Source organism: Biomphalaria glabrata, chromosome 3, assembly GCF_947242115.1.
Source record: "Biomphalaria glabrata chromosome 3, xgBioGlab47.1, whole genome shotgun sequence".
Lineage (NCBI taxonomy): Eukaryota > Metazoa > Mollusca > Gastropoda > Planorbidae > Biomphalaria > Biomphalaria glabrata.
In genome coordinates, this window is record NC_074713.1 from 15515476 (window position 1) to 15531128 (window position 15653).

The window sequence follows — 15653 nt, forward strand, 5'->3', positions numbered from 1 at the left end:
GGAAAGGGATGTGCTAAATGTTTGCATGCCCCCATTTATAACTATAGAAAATAGGAAAAACATGCATATATGTAACCCTGCCGGAACAAGTAAAACTATACACTACTATACACTATTCGATATGCTTTATGTATTCCTTCCTTAGGTATAGTTTCCTGAACCAGCAAGGAAAACAATTATATTGGCTTCCTTCAGTCATAGAACGACTATGGTTCATCTCGAACACTTTTTCATATGGCTGTGGAGCCCTATTTTGGAGAGACTCCCGTCCACATATATTGCAGGTCAAGGTGGCTTTCGCTTTGGTGGTAGAGGAGCTGGCCATTTTCCGTGTGGCACACTTTTCTTCAAGAGCTGAGGCCCATGTTTTCTCACTGTCCATAGCTTTCTTGTTCACCGTCTCTCTCCAACTAGAGCGGTCTAAGGCTATGTCTTCCCAATGGTCAGTATCAATGTTCACTGATTTTAAATCCCTTTTTATCACATCAACGTAACGGAGGTGGGGGCGACCAATTTTTCTTGAGCCAGACCCAAGTTGCCGGTACAGAATGATTTTCGGGATGCGATTGTCCTCCCTTTGGCGAACATGTCCGAGCCAGCGCAGGCGGCGTTGCCTGAGGACTGTCAAGATGCTGAGAAGGCCCGTTCTCGAGAAGATCTCAGTATTACACACTCTTTCTTTCCATGTTATTTTTAAGATCCTTCGAAGGCAGCGCAAGTGAAATGAGTTTAGTTTTCTCTCTTATTGCTTTGTGTAGGTAGTCTACGACTCACTGCCGTACAGTAGTTTTCTTTGTGCTAATGGTTAGGCCATATTACTCTTTGCAAGCCTGAGAGAAGCGGGACATTAGTGACTGAAGTTCCTCTTGTGAGCGTGCCACTACCGCTGCGTCGTCCACGAAGAGCATATTTCTTAATGAGGGTGGTTCTGATTTTAGTTTTGGCCCTCAGTCTAGCGATATTTAGAAGTTTGCCATCAAATCGGTGGATTTGTAAAACGAGTGGTGGATTAGCATTAAAAAGAGTATTCCAAAGAGTAAAGAGGGTTGGGGCCAGGAAACACCATTGTTTGACTCCGCTGTTTATATTGAAACTTTTGGAGCAGGCGCCGTTGAACTGTTCAGTACCCACAGTATGTTTAATTTAGTACACAAGGACCATGCGGTCTATTGGGCAGGTCATCTGTCTGTGCTCAAAGAGCACAAAATTAAAAATCACAGTCTTCACTGGGATTCGAACCCGGGACGCCTGATTCGAAAGTCAAGCGCTTAACCGCTCAACCGCCGCGCCCAAGTATTAGATCGGTAGAATGTAATAAGTATCAATTTAACATGCACGCCTAGAGTGACTCATTTTTTCTTTTTTAGTATAAGAACCTTTTTGGACGTTCCTTCGGAAATCTGACTAAAGGTTTGAACATAGACATAAATAAATATAGACTGGAAATAGGAAGTAACTTCATGTAACTTGAAAACATGTATATCTATTGTATTCGGATTTCCGAATTCTGAAAAATTGAAAAATTGCATGATCTTCAGTCTTAGAGATTAAACAAAACTCCTAGACATAAATAAAGTACACAGAAATGCAAGTCACAAATTTTCGTTTCATAAAACTCTATTATCGGCCAGCATGGGCGTAGCCAGGGGGGGGTTCTTGGGGTTCAAACCCCCCCCGAAATGAAATCCCCCCCCCCCACAGGGGGGGGGGACGGAATTAAGTGACTGATATTTGCTTTCATTTGTTTATTTTAGGTGAGATTTTAATACTAAATCATTACTTACCACAGCACAGCCGAGGCAGTTTTGAGTTAAAAACCCTCTACCAGGGGGTTTTGAGTTTAAACCCCCCTACCAGGGGGTTTTGAGATTTTAAAAACCCCTATCAGCGGGTTTTGAGATACAAATCCCTCTACCAGGGGGCTTTGAGCTTTTAATCCCCTACAGGGGGTTTTGAATTTTAAACCCCCTACCAGAGGTTTTTGCAGTTAAATCCCCCTCTTCTATAAAACAAAAATGCAAACAACAATCCCCAAATTCCAACAGCACAGTTGAGGAAGATTTTGATTTTAAAACCCCATCCAAAATTTACGATAACCCCATCTTCAATATAAAAAAAACAAATTACACACTCAAAATTCTATGACCGTAGCCAAAGGGGTTTTGAGTTTAACCCCCCTCCCCCTTCCAGTTGGGGTTTGAAGCTAAAAAGTACCTCTTCAATATAAAAAAAAGCAAATTACACACTATAAAATCTATGAGCGTAGCCAAAGGGGTTTTAAGTTTAAATCCCCCTCCTCCAGATGGCTTTTTCTTTAAAGTTTAAAACCCCTCCAGATGGTTTTGAGTTTAAAATTCCCCTACAGAGCGTTTAGAGTTGAAAACCTCTCTCTTCAATATTATTTTAAAGCAAACTACAGTCACCAAATTCTATGATCGTAGCTAAATAGGGTTTTGAATTAAAAACAAAACAAAAAAAAAACAACAGATTTTTTAGTTTAAAACCCCTCAACAGATGATTTGACGAAAAAACTTTCCTTTTCGATATAAAATCTAAAGCGAAATACAGGCATGTAATTCCAAGAGCGTAGTCAAGAAAGGTTACAAATTTCTACCAGTGGCTTGGGCTCCATTAATTAAGTGTGAATAGTCTTCTGCCGAAATTGAAAATCATTAAATGTGTCGCAACAAAGATGGCTAAGATAGATTTTAGGAGTCAGTCATAGAGATCGGGTCTAAATCAAAGAAATCATATGCCGAACTGGGAGTCGAATCCTTAGTAAGGTTGTGACAGAGTGTCGCATGAGGTTTTGCGGGACATGTTTTCCGACAAAATGAATTACGCAAAATAAGAGTTGCGGAAACAGCTTGCCGGAAAATGCGCCGAACGGCGCGAGAGGGTCAAAGTCAGTAAGAATAGCACATTAGGTTTTTCAAATAAAACTTTTTAATAGCAAGATAATGCACTGTAGATACCTCAGAATATGCATTTTGTTGGCTTTCAATACCTGAAATAGTGCTCGGCGGCGGGGCTGGGCCCCGCGCTGGGGGAGCGCTGCGAGCTCCCCTGACCCCTTTGCTAGCAAGGGCAGGGAGTCTACAATAAACAATAAACGTCTTCCGAAAGGGTCAGAATGTAATAAAGATTAATTATGTACACACACACATATATATTTTTTTTTCGCGGCGGGGGGGGGGGGGAGGTCGGGGGGGGGGGAATCCCCCCCAAAACCCTCCCCGAAAAAAAATCCTGGCTACGCCCATGTCGGCCAGTCTATATTTATTTATGTCTATGGGTTTGAATCAATAGACAGAAGACTAAAAAGTAACGAAACAATACAACTCTAAACCATAATCTTCAAATACAAAAACAAAACCTAATCAAATATACAGAAAGATACAAAGATAAGTATGGGGTCTCTGGGAAAAGGTTTCCGCGCTGCTTTCAAAAGTTGCTCGAGCCTGTATATTCGAACTCGAACCTGCACGATGGAAGGCCGAGGTATGGTTTGTCTGTAAAATGTTTGACATGTGTCACGTGTTCCTTCAGAGTTGAAGATAATTTGGACTTCCTAGTCCAAACGGGTGATGGGTGACGGGTAGCAGCCAGTGTTTGAACCCGAAATCATCGAGACGACCAAAAGATCGGCCAGTCATCCGTTTTGCTATTTAACGTACTTATAACACGGTTTTATAAGACTAATAAGTCTATTGAAAGTTAAATTTTTTAAGCTTTTTTTTTTTTTTTTGGTCGGGATATGACTGTGCATGACTATTGTCACAGGTTGACCGATGACGATTTAATACATTTTTCACAAAATGTCAAGATGGGCGCCTCTGCTATTCAATAATGCGTGTTTAATTTTTAAGTAATCTCCAACTGTCTTGCTCGGAAGCCGCTTATAACCACGTGCTCTGTTCAGTCAGTTCAAGCAAAATGGCGCCCACCTAAGATGGTCTGTTAAAGCGTTTTCGGGAAGCACCTACTTAAACAAAAAATTGCCTTTGGCTCACGGTCGTCTCTCATACGGGATATATGCCCTGCCTAGCTTAACTGTAAAACTTTAAGCATCTTACTACGCCACTGACTATATAACAATGTATTCGCTTAGAATGAGTTCAAATTGAGAGCGCCGCTTTATTCTATGTTGTTCAAAGCGCGCTGCGTTCTTCTGTAGGTGAGGACGTCATTTGTGGCATTCATATTTGGTGTAGTATATTTTTTTTCCTTTAGAGATTCGTAATTTATTAGCTCTTATTTTAGGGTGCATTTTATTGTCTTCTTGTAATTGAAAGACGCAAGCTGTAATACTTTTGTGGTCCTGACTATGTCCTTTTCTTTTGCTACTGAAAAGCCTTAGCTAAAATGCCTTGGATCTATTCTTGGTAGAACTATTTGACCCTGTTCAGGGGGAATTTTTTTTACACTGTAATGATATTTTTTACGGATTGGATCATATTTGTAGTTTTAGATCAGGCGTTAGAGCAGCGGTCCTCAACCTTTTATGCTAGGCGACCCCTTTTTACAATCCCCCACTCTGCAATAGAAGAATAGACAATAACAATCCATATTTTCGATGGTCTTAGGCGAGCCCTGGCAAATCGTCAATCAACCCACAAGGGGGTCGCGAACCACAGGTTGAGAACCCCTGCGTTAGAGTCTTTGTTGATTATTTCTGTAGGGCTTCAGTGTTGGCGTTATCTATTTTATCGTTGAGTCGATACTGTGGTATTACCCTGGACATTGCTGTCATCATCTTTGTCAGTCTTGTTGGTCAGAAGTTAATGACACTTCTTGTAATATACTTCCAATAATGATGTTCGCTGACAGTTTCTACAGTAGATGTTACAGAGACGAATCTTTGGCATAAGTTATGAAACGGCGATGTTGTTTAAGTCAGTTCAAGTCATTTTCAATGATTTGTCAATGTTTTCAAGCAACACAATATATAGTGCTTACTTAATTAATATTATTTAACTAATTAGGCCTACTAGGATTGAGCTTATGACTTATTCGTATTTATTTCTGAATACTTATCATTTACATTATTCGTTTTAATATCATTGTATAACTATCATTGTATTAAATTGATATTTTATTAAAAATCATCAAACACATCGTTTATTAATTTATGTACAACTGAGTGTGTCTGTTAGACTAAACTTCGGGACTAGAATAATTATCAAACAAAAGGAAAACATGCACATATTGTAATAAAATTTATTCTTAACTACCTAGACATATAAATATCTAATAAATAAATAATAGGCTACAAGTCCTGACAATATTAAGATCTGTTAATTTTGTTATCAGTTTTGTATATGCGTGTAGCGAAGTCATACAGTATATCATAAAAATTCTATTTCCTACATAGATCACGCTCAATAGCAAGAATTAACAAATGTTTTAATCTATCTACGAGAATTGTTGAACTAAAGTAATTCTTCATTACTTTGAGGCGCGAGAAGCTTCTTTCACCAGATTCCAAAATTACGAGATAATGCCGCTTTTTTTTATCGCGCGTAGGATTGGCATTTTCCTTATTGAATGACACCCCAAAATGAATATTTTTTTGCCTATATATTTCAGGAGATTCGTATGAGTTTTCTAAAGATTTTAATAATTTCCGGATATTTCCAGGACTTTTTCTTAAATTTTGCAATTTCAGGAGATTTTCAGGAGCTCCTGGTAAATTGACAGGAGGCCGCAGGAAATCTGTTATATGTTATACAATGGTTTAATTTAATAATTTATAGGCCTACACATGGAATTAGCGCGGGTCCTATGAAAGTGTGGGGCCCACTGCGGGCGCATAAGTGCGGAGCCCACTGCGGTCACTGCCGGCCCTGCAAAATAGCGGCGTATGCTACGCCGCCGGTCGACTAGTTGCTACTATTTATCTTCAACAAAAATTGTTTATAACAAAAAAGTGCAAACTTTTATTATATAAAAAGGCTCTAGAGTTCTCTATGTCATTGTACTACGAAAATAAGATACGGAAAAGTCATTCGTCAAAGCTGGATAACGGTTGGAAAAAGACGTCAGTTATTTTTAATTCCTATAAGAATACTAAACTTACAATTGTAAAGGTCTCCCGCATAAGGTATTATCTTTTCTTTTACTTTTACTGTTTTAAGTGATGTATATAATGTTTTAATTCATTTAATTGAATTGTTATAAAAATCATCATTTCGAAGAAATATTTGTAAAAAAGTAAGCCATTACTTTTATCAAAGCTGTCGCTTGCGCAGTGGCGGCGCAATGCCTAAAATTGAAGTGGGCGAGTTCATGGGCGTAGCCAGGATTTTTTTTTTACCCTATTGAGAAAGCTAAAAACATTAGGTAAAAATATTTCTAATCGCACAGATTTATTGCTGTTATTCTAGATCTATTAGGGTAATTAGGCCTGCTATAATATGACTGATCCAACGTAATTTAATACAAATAGTCTACATTTTTTAAATACTATTTTTATTGTTTTCTTGTTTAAAAAATATATTTTTTGTAATTTAATGTGTGTGTGTGTGTATAGTTTTGAGTTTATGGAGGGTAAAGCCCTGCTGGGTTGAAGCACTTTCGTAAAAATATTAGAAGTAAGCTTTACACCTACAAGAGGACATTTCTTAACCATGTTACCGACCATAAAAAAAACACTTAAGTATTGAATAAAAATAAAATAGATATAGATATAAATCTAGATCTACATGTAGTCCAGAGGTGGGCAACCTTTTTCTATCGAGGGCCGCATTAAATTTTTTTTAGGAATGGGGGGCAGCATATATATAACATGTATTTACAACATAGAAAATGTGGTGTTATATGTAAACTGTATTAAATATTTACACTACCAATTGAGGAATTACAAGATTTAGCGATTTCTGAAACTATTTTTACGAATATTTTTAAATTTTGTTATTGTCTTTACACATTACAACAATTCATCACAACAGTTTGGTTATAATGTTTGAACTTATTGTAAAATATTTAATTTTACACTCGTGCAGAGTGTTCCGGAACTGTGGTGGAACTAGCTTAGTAGTTCTTATCCTTATGGCTGCTGTCAAATTACAGTCAGTCAGCATAGACTTGTTCTTACCTTTGTTTTTGCTCACAGATATATTTGGAACCAAATAATGTGAAAAGTTTAGCATCAAGTTGTTTTTTTTTATGTAGAAATACAGCTTCTGGCACCCAGGGCCGGCCCTACAGATTGTGGGGCCCTATTTGAAACGGATTGCGCGGGGCCTAGTCTGGGTAGGGATAAAGATTATAAGTGAAAATTACGATTTTTTTTGTTAGAAAATAAATTCGTCTTTGCATTTTATTCATACTTTTCTAAGTGCAAAATCACGGTCGTCAAATTAACTTTACGAGCCATCTACAATAAAAGGTAGTTTTCCTACAAAAAAAAAAAAAAGATAAACATTCAGGTTTGCCTTTTGGATTTACTATCGAGTTTAAAGTAAGAAAGTAAATAACAAAATAATATGAATATAGGTATGTTATATAGAAGATTTGCAAAAACTTCAGTAAAACGAGCTGTTTGAGTCATGTAGGTATCCGGCTCCGGCTTCGGCCGAATATCTAATTTTACTATCCGGTTATATCCGGCTCCGGCCGGATATCAAAAAGTACTATCCGGTGCACCCCTACTATCGACTAGCAAAATATCAGTTTTTTTTAAATATCTAGATAGATTTAGGTCTATATGTATATGCCTGTAACTATTAAAGTAACTAAAGTACTGGAACTTCCTGTTTTATTTAAAATTCGCTCTATTATTACATTTTTATTAAATGAAAACTGACAATGCCGTTTTTTTATCACTAGTAGGATTGGCGTTTTCCACATTGAATGGCAACCCAAAAAAATGAATATTTCGTCTATTTTTCAGGACATTTTTATTTTATGAGTTTTTGAGGATATTTTAATAATTTCAGGAGATTTTCATGACTTTTTTTTTTAGTATACTTTACAATTTCAGAAGATTTCCAGGAGCTCCTGTAAAATCAGGAGGACGCGGGAACCCTGTTATAATTTTTAATTTACGGCTAGAATTAGCGAGGGACCTATGAAAAGATGCACAAACATGCAAACAACCCGTTGAAATATCTATAATGAAAAGCAAGAAGTCTATCTTCACTCTTCATTAGAAATATTAGTAACAAAGTCACTGTAAATGTCCCTCAATTAAGGAACAAAACACTTTCTTCATTGAGATCCCATTTTCTTCTCAATACCTTGCCCATGCTAACCTAGCGGACACTGTGGTACGGAACATCGGAATATTTTGTTTCCACATCTTCAAGTACTTCTCGGAACTGCCTGTGGTTAAGTTCCCTATCTCTGATAAGTTTGATCGCTGATAATTGTATTAATAACATGTTTGATATTCAATGCAGCTCTGTGCAAACTTTCTTATGTAGAGTTTATAGTTGGGATATTGTTCTTTAATTTATTTTAAAAAACTGTTACTCAGTCAAAGTCAAAGCACGGGGTCCATCTGTTGTTACACTAGCCATCTTGTTCCAAGCTAACCTAACTCTTTCAATACAGTTCTTCATAGTATTGAATAAATACTGGCCTGAGTTTGTGTCTTTGACTGAATGATTTGAAATATTACCAATAAGCATAATCTTCATTTGCTTTAAACTTTTAGAATGACATGAAGAGACAATGTTTCTTTAGCCTCTACATCATAAGTGATAAGAAGATGTTTAAAATTACTTAATTTTATTTTCCCCCCTTTTTTTTTTACATGTTTAATGTGTGGGCACATCTGAATTTTGTAGATTTACGCGGGCCACATGAAACACTATGGCGGACCGCATGTGGCCCGCGCGCCGTAATTTGTCCACCCCTGATGTAGTCTATTAAAAAAAAAAAAACTCTCTCTAAAAGGAAAGTAAATAAAAGGTCCACATGCCTAGGGGAGATGAATCTGTTTTATTTATAACCATTATACTTCATTTATTACTAACAATTAGAATCTAGATCTAGTGAGTATAGATCTAGACTAGAAAGACATAGAATTTAGAATCTATTATCATTTTATGATGTGTAGCCAGTGTAGCTCGAAAATCTCTAGTCTAATAATATAATAGATCTAGACTAGAAAGACATAGAATTTAGAATCTATTATCCATCTTATGAATGATGTGTAGCCAGAGTGTAGCTCGAAAATCTCTAGTCTAGTCTAATTTCAATAAATCTCTACATTTCTACATCTAGATCTAGTCCTAGAAATATTTGAAACAGGATTTTGATTTAGAATCTAGACTAGACTGAGACTCTTACATACTAGTCTTAGATATAGATGATAGACTATTAATTCTTATGCATTTATTACCAAGTCACTAGTGGCTTAGATTTAATTTTTGGTCTAGATCTAATTATAATTTAATTATATATTAGATTCAATCCAAACTAATGATACAACTACACTTCGTATAGTATAAGTATATATAGAGTCTATTAATAGTCTATATGTATAAGCTTTTTTTTTAAATAAAAGTATTTTATATGTTTTTCTCTCTGCTTTCTTATGTGACATTATGTCAGATGGGTCGAATTTCTTTTAATTGTTGTATGCTGTTCTCTTGATTTAACCTTTTTGACCTGTACTAGTCTGCATAGATGAATAAGGTATAATTGTGAGAAATACTGACCACCACGTTTAGTAATAACAACCTTACAAAAACCAGTTTTAGAATTAGATTAGATAAAATAATCATATAACATTCTTCGGACTGACTGAATCTTGATATTTAAGACAATAGTTCCCTTTTCACACCTTGCAATCTATAGGGCAGATAATGTAAAGGTCATCTGTCTCTGTACCCATTAGAGGTGTGTCGACTCAGAGATGATCTGAAGATCCCTAAATTCAAAATCCCCATCTTTTTAGAGACTCAAACCCAGGACCCCCGATTTGGAAGCCCAGCACTTTACCGTTCAGCCACCACATCTCCATACCTTAGTATTAAATATTATTTTGTTTCAATTGTCATGTCTAGTTCTAACTAATTTTGTTTATTTCCAGACATCACTTCATGCAGATTTTTAAAATCTTGATTACGTTGGCCATTTGTCTCACAATCTTATAATGACCATTCTTCTTTTGGCTAAAGTCTTGGCAAATTTACAAGCAAATGGGTAATTTTTAGAATAGCTAGACCTTGTTCTACCACCAAAGGGTGTAGCTTTTTTTTTATAATAAGTAAAATAATAGATTTTCTAATTGTCTTAATTTTGTGCACACATCTATATCTAGTATATCTGTCAGTAGCATGTATGATGAGCTTGTTGTTATTTAGTTATGAAGCAGTTATAACCCTGTTCCCATGGGACAGTTTGAAAGAAGAAACATCCCGATTCCCAACTTAGTTCACTCTTTACATATTATTTTTTATTTTGCCAGTCATAGATCTAGATTTTAAGATGCACCTTACTTAGAATAACCCATCTTCTTAAACGTATTATGCATCCCCCCAAAAAAAAACAACAACAAAAAACCTACACACACTTTTAATAGTCTCTTATATTCACTGTGACAATTTTTAGGATTTTTAATTTTTGATTTAGAATAGGCCTACTTGTACATTTAGATTTAGTCATTCTAAATTGTTCCACACATTAGTATTAAGTAGGGTCTTTACATTTCAAACTGTAATAATTTTCTACACCCACACAAACATATTTAATACGGTTGTTTTGTGTTCTTTGTAAAAACATTTGATAATCACACTGATCTAAGGATAAATCCCTCAAATTCACTCTGACAATGCTCTAAATCTAAAAGAGAATTAGATCTAGATCTGTGTAGACATAAACATAAATACAAAGAAATTGAACCAAATTATAAGAACGTTACCCCCCCCAAAAAAGGTGTTGATAAATGCTTAAAATTAAACTGGAAGGAAATATAATTCTGTACTTTAGACATTTTAATGTTGTCTTTAACAACTTATTGGGTTGATATTATGAATAAAAAAGCCATTTTTAGTAAATTTAACTGCTGTAATTTCAATCCTGAAAATAGTTTATATTCTATGTACTCTGAAGGTAATAACAGGTTAAATTTGTGTATTTTTTTGTCCACAGCAAGTGGAAAAATTAGTGAATGAGTATCAGTCACTGAGTGAGTCATCAGGGGCAAGATGATTTTTAACACAATTCAAAATAGATGATGTTTGGGAGGGGTAGCGTTACAAAGTGGGTCATAGCAATTAGATGTAACAAATACTAAAATTCAAGTGTTTTGAGGGAGTTCCACAGGCCAAAAGTGAGTGTGTTTGGGAGGGTGATTTAAAGCGTGCCATTCCAATTAAACATAATATATACTAGAATTCACTGGCCAAAATGGGGATTGTTGAAATGTGAATAGTTTTATTGAAAGTGAAAACAAAAAAGGTATGGCTAAAGTATTATGCGAGCATTTGTAGAATGTATAAGAAAAAATGACCCAGGCCAAAAAATATCACAGAGCCTATCAAATATTTCTTATAAGAACTGAAAAGCAGAAGAATAGTCAGATAGTGTAAATAAGAAAAGGCCCTATTTGTTACAGAGGAGTGTTGGGTGGGGGGAAGAGGAGTAATACTCGAATTTAGGGGCTGGTTAATTCAACCTAATAGATACTAGAATCAGCTGGCAAAAGAAATAAAGGGGAGAGTGTTTAGCATTATATCATATTATTGTTATAAGTGATAAAAAATGGGAGGGGTCCATAGCAAAATTATAAATAGCATGGGAACAAAGCAATGGCCAAGCTGGTGGGTAATGCTAGTATATATATATTTATATATATTATTACATGATATTTTTGTAGACATTTTTTTAAAGCATTGCATTGTAGCCTAAATTTGTTCATATGAAATTTCAGATTGGATGATATTCCTAAATCACTTAAAACTTTGGAGCAGTTACCACAGAAGTTTCAGAAAACCATGGTTCTTAAAGAACTCCAGTGCATGAATGAGGAAGATGTAACATCATTTTGTGAATTAGCTTGTAGTACATACATGTATTTACTGCCATCTGCCAAACTTCCCAGAGCATTGAATAAGGTTGTTTTTTTTAATTACTTTCTAGGTCACACAAATAGTTTTGTATTTGCATTAGGAAGCATTCAGACCACAAGGGTCATATATTTTAGGTATAGATTGAAACTTAAGGTTTGATATTGTATACATTAAATACATTTGCAAATTGTTATTGGTTTTTTAATGCTTTTTTTTTTCAATGACCATGGATTTTGTTTAAGGATGACTAAACTTGTAAGGCACAAAGTATTACTAGACAAGTTTTTAAGTTACAAGTTTTGATGATAGTTTGTCCAAATTTGGTTAAAATTGGTGACGTAGTTATGCTTAGTTATCTGTTCATCTTTAAAATTATTTCTGACACAGCTTTTTCTAAGTTCTATTAATGAAAAAAAGCTGCTGGATTTTGACAGTCCCTTGAAAACCTCTAATTTTGGAATATTTAGAAATATTTGTTTGAGATGATTGGAATGGGAGTTTAATTCACGCTGCAGGTCTACATGATGAAAATATTTTAATCTTTCTCCGTTGCCCCAAAGTCTTGAAATCTTTCGAATTTGCCTTAATGTTTCCTCAAGCTATCTTCACAATTCTTAAGCTTGTCATCCTCACTAGAGTCAGTGAATCTCTTGAAATGAGACAAGCCATTTTAGATTGGGGTTAGGGTTAGCCTTTTTAATGTTGAAAAGCTTGGATGTTTTTTTTTTTTTTTTAGTACTTATCTCTCATAAATCTAACGTAACACCAACATAATAAAATTGGGTAATTATTTCGGCCCTTGCTTAATAAATAATTCATGTATTACTTTAATCTTTGTGAAACACTTATTCAGTCTGTATTTTAAATGTCTCCCTTATTTTAAATTTCTTCCTAAGTGTCTCCAGTTTGTGTTATGTAAACACATGAATATCAAGTTAGCCCCCCTCATAAGTAAAATTCCCAGTGTTTAACCTGAGATTTATGGCTCGTGATATGCTCAATAATTTGACCCACATATCCCCTGAAGAAATTATTGTCCCAATTGATTAAGTCCAATATATATATTTGTCTTGGCAGGTGTTGAAACTGTTGCCTACTACATATTTAAATGAAATAAACACAAGAATTGAACATGAGCTGTTCAAGCTTCTAACACAAGATGGCCACTCTAAAGTGAAATCTGGTATGATCTTTAGATTAATACATTGATGTGAAATACAATAAAGTAAAAATTTAATTCTTATTTATATATAAAGAGAGTGTTATGTAATTTCATCCTAGACAAGTTTCACATTCTAAGTCTATTCTCACAAATGTAGTACCACCATGTAGCAGCAATACACAATTTGTGTTTCTTTTACATTTCATTTAGAATCCTTGAAACTAATAAATGCAATTGTCATTAGTCTATCCACTATCTCTTTCAGTGTCAGCATTATTAGAGCATCATTCTTTTTCCAAAACCTGTGTGAAGAAATATTTCCCTGAAGTGACATTGCTGATGGTGAATGCTTTACGCATGTTAGAATCAGTGAATGGGGCCAAACAAACAATAGCTGACCTTGAGTACAGTCATTATGTTTTTAAGGTAAGACAAGTTTTTAGTGTTCAGAAAATTTATATTCTGTTTTTGGGACTTAGTAACCATGTTATAAAATACTTGGCATCCAAGTCATCACTTTTTTTTTTATTGTGCTAGTTACCTATAATATTTATACACTTCTGGTCATGTAAAAATGGAGGAACTGGGCATTTAACAAAAGTCTCAATGGTAAACTTTGCAAGAGAAAAAATGTTGTGCCATTTTATTACAAAGCTTATATCAACTCACTGCTTTCTGTCTGTCTGGTAAAAAGTTTGTACACATTATTTCTCCCACACCCAAACAATTAGTTAATTAACTATTGGTAATAAATTATTTTGTTTGGCATCTCAAACAAGAATTTGTACTTGAATGAAGTGGTGGTATTATTATTATTATAGCTTTTATATAGCGCTACGTTCATGCTTATAGCATGCTCAGAGCGCTTTGGTCCAATCTCATTTGTGGACCAGTGGGGGGGAGGGGGTATCTAGGAGTTGGTTTTCCGTGCTGCCTTTAGGCGCTCAGTAAACGCAACTCTGCCCGAGTCGGATGTCGAACCTCGAGCCCCCTTCTAGGTAGCCAAGACAAGCCAAGTTCAAGCGCACTTAGTCTCTCAACTACGCTGAATTAGTTCCCTATATAGGTTGTCATGAGTCTTAGTAATTGAAGTAATTGATACAACTATGCCTAATATAAGCTTTTTTTTTTTTTTTTTTAATTAAAAAAAAAAATATTTTCTTGTTCATATTTCATGTTCTGTATTGCAGCTTCTCATTCAAGTAGAACAGCTATTTCAAGCAGAACTCAAAGATTTGTTTAACCCTTGCAATGATCTGATACAAGGGAATAGCAGAAGTGAGGGAAAGCAATGGGAGCTAATTGTGGTTTCTTTGTTGAAACTTTTTTTGCAGGTATGCTTTTACTTCTTTGATAGTAATGTAACTTTACGTAATCTTGGAAGACCTAATGCATAATGTAACAAACGCCCTCTTAAAATATAGTCTATTGTGATGACTTATTTATTTGTTTAACCATTACTTTTGTAGTTTTCTATGTTAACCAAACCATTCAGTTTTTATTATAACCCTTCAACTGTTATCGTTTCAAAGTATGGGAACCATGTGTTAAATATTTCTTCTGGTAGACAGACTCAGAATTACTTTTATTTCAGCCATGTAATTTAAATAATTTAAATCTCATTTTGGACAATTTTACTACTTGACAGCTCGTCTAGTAACATATATGTATATATAATATGTGTGTGTGTTTATTCATAATATTTTGTTGCAATATTAGACACATTTTTTGTTTATTTTATTTATTCAAAGTGGAGGAAAACGTTTCCTAGGTCTTCAAGAGAGACATGGATGACACAATAAACCTGTCATTATTGTGTCATAGACATGGTCAAGATATTTAGGAAGTCTCCCATGGCCATGTTAATGGGATTCTGTCTGTGTATCATTTTTGTAGTTTCAGTGAAAATAAAACCCTGTCTCTCACTACCTGCATTCAGGAAAAGTCTAGTCTATTCAATACTAGAAATTACAATTGAAAGCTAACACGGAGATAACACATTTGGGGCAGCTAAAGTATTTACAATATTACCTCCCTTTCCCATTTTTAAGTTCAGATAAAAAAGTTGTATGGATTGTCAAGCTTGTTGTATATATAACTTCTCTCCTTAGTTTTGGTTAAAAAAGGTCCATGATGATGCCTTCCAATTTGGTTTCTGTCACTCACACACCATTCCAAGTTTTTTAGAATCTGATGTTTGCATTGTCTGAACATTTGTTATATTCATTAATTAAGGTGACAAACATGATTTTACTTTTAAGAATTAACTTTTATTCATCATGTTGCACAGATAACTAACAGGGATGTCTTACTACTGATTGGAACAGCTATTGGAATGTCTTTCAATCTGGCCTTGACAGAAAAAAACTTCAGAAGTATTTACATAGACTTGATAAGCATGCTTACTAAAGGTAAATTTTTTTTTGGTCAGTTCTTAATGGTTCTTAAGATGCCTACTGATTTTTAGA

General features: G+C 35.0%; 1 protein-coding gene across 2 annotated transcripts in view; it reads left to right on the forward strand.

Annotated features, from left to right (window-relative positions):
• Positions 1 to 8938: 8938 nt before the first annotated feature.
• Positions 8939 to 15653, forward strand: part of LOC106051675 (thyroid adenoma-associated protein homolog) — a 32478-nt gene continuing 25763 nt past the window's right edge. The window contains exons 1-7 of one of the 2 annotated variants that reach the window (XM_056023811.1): positions 8939 to 8999; positions 10043 to 10155; positions 11885 to 12068; positions 13101 to 13206; positions 13451 to 13611; positions 14376 to 14519; positions 15476 to 15596. In XM_056023811.1, coding sequence (XP_055879786.1) covers positions 10106 to 10155; positions 11885 to 12068; positions 13101 to 13206; positions 13451 to 13611; positions 14376 to 14519; positions 15476 to 15596 — 766 coding nt within the window. In that variant the 5' untranslated portion in view covers positions 8939 to 8999; positions 10043 to 10105. Of the gene's footprint in view, positions 9000 to 9439; positions 9459 to 10042; positions 10156 to 11884; positions 12069 to 13100; positions 13207 to 13450; positions 13612 to 14375; positions 14520 to 15475; positions 15597 to 15653 lie in introns of those variants that run through there. The other variant, XM_056023812.1, reaches the window with a different exon arrangement.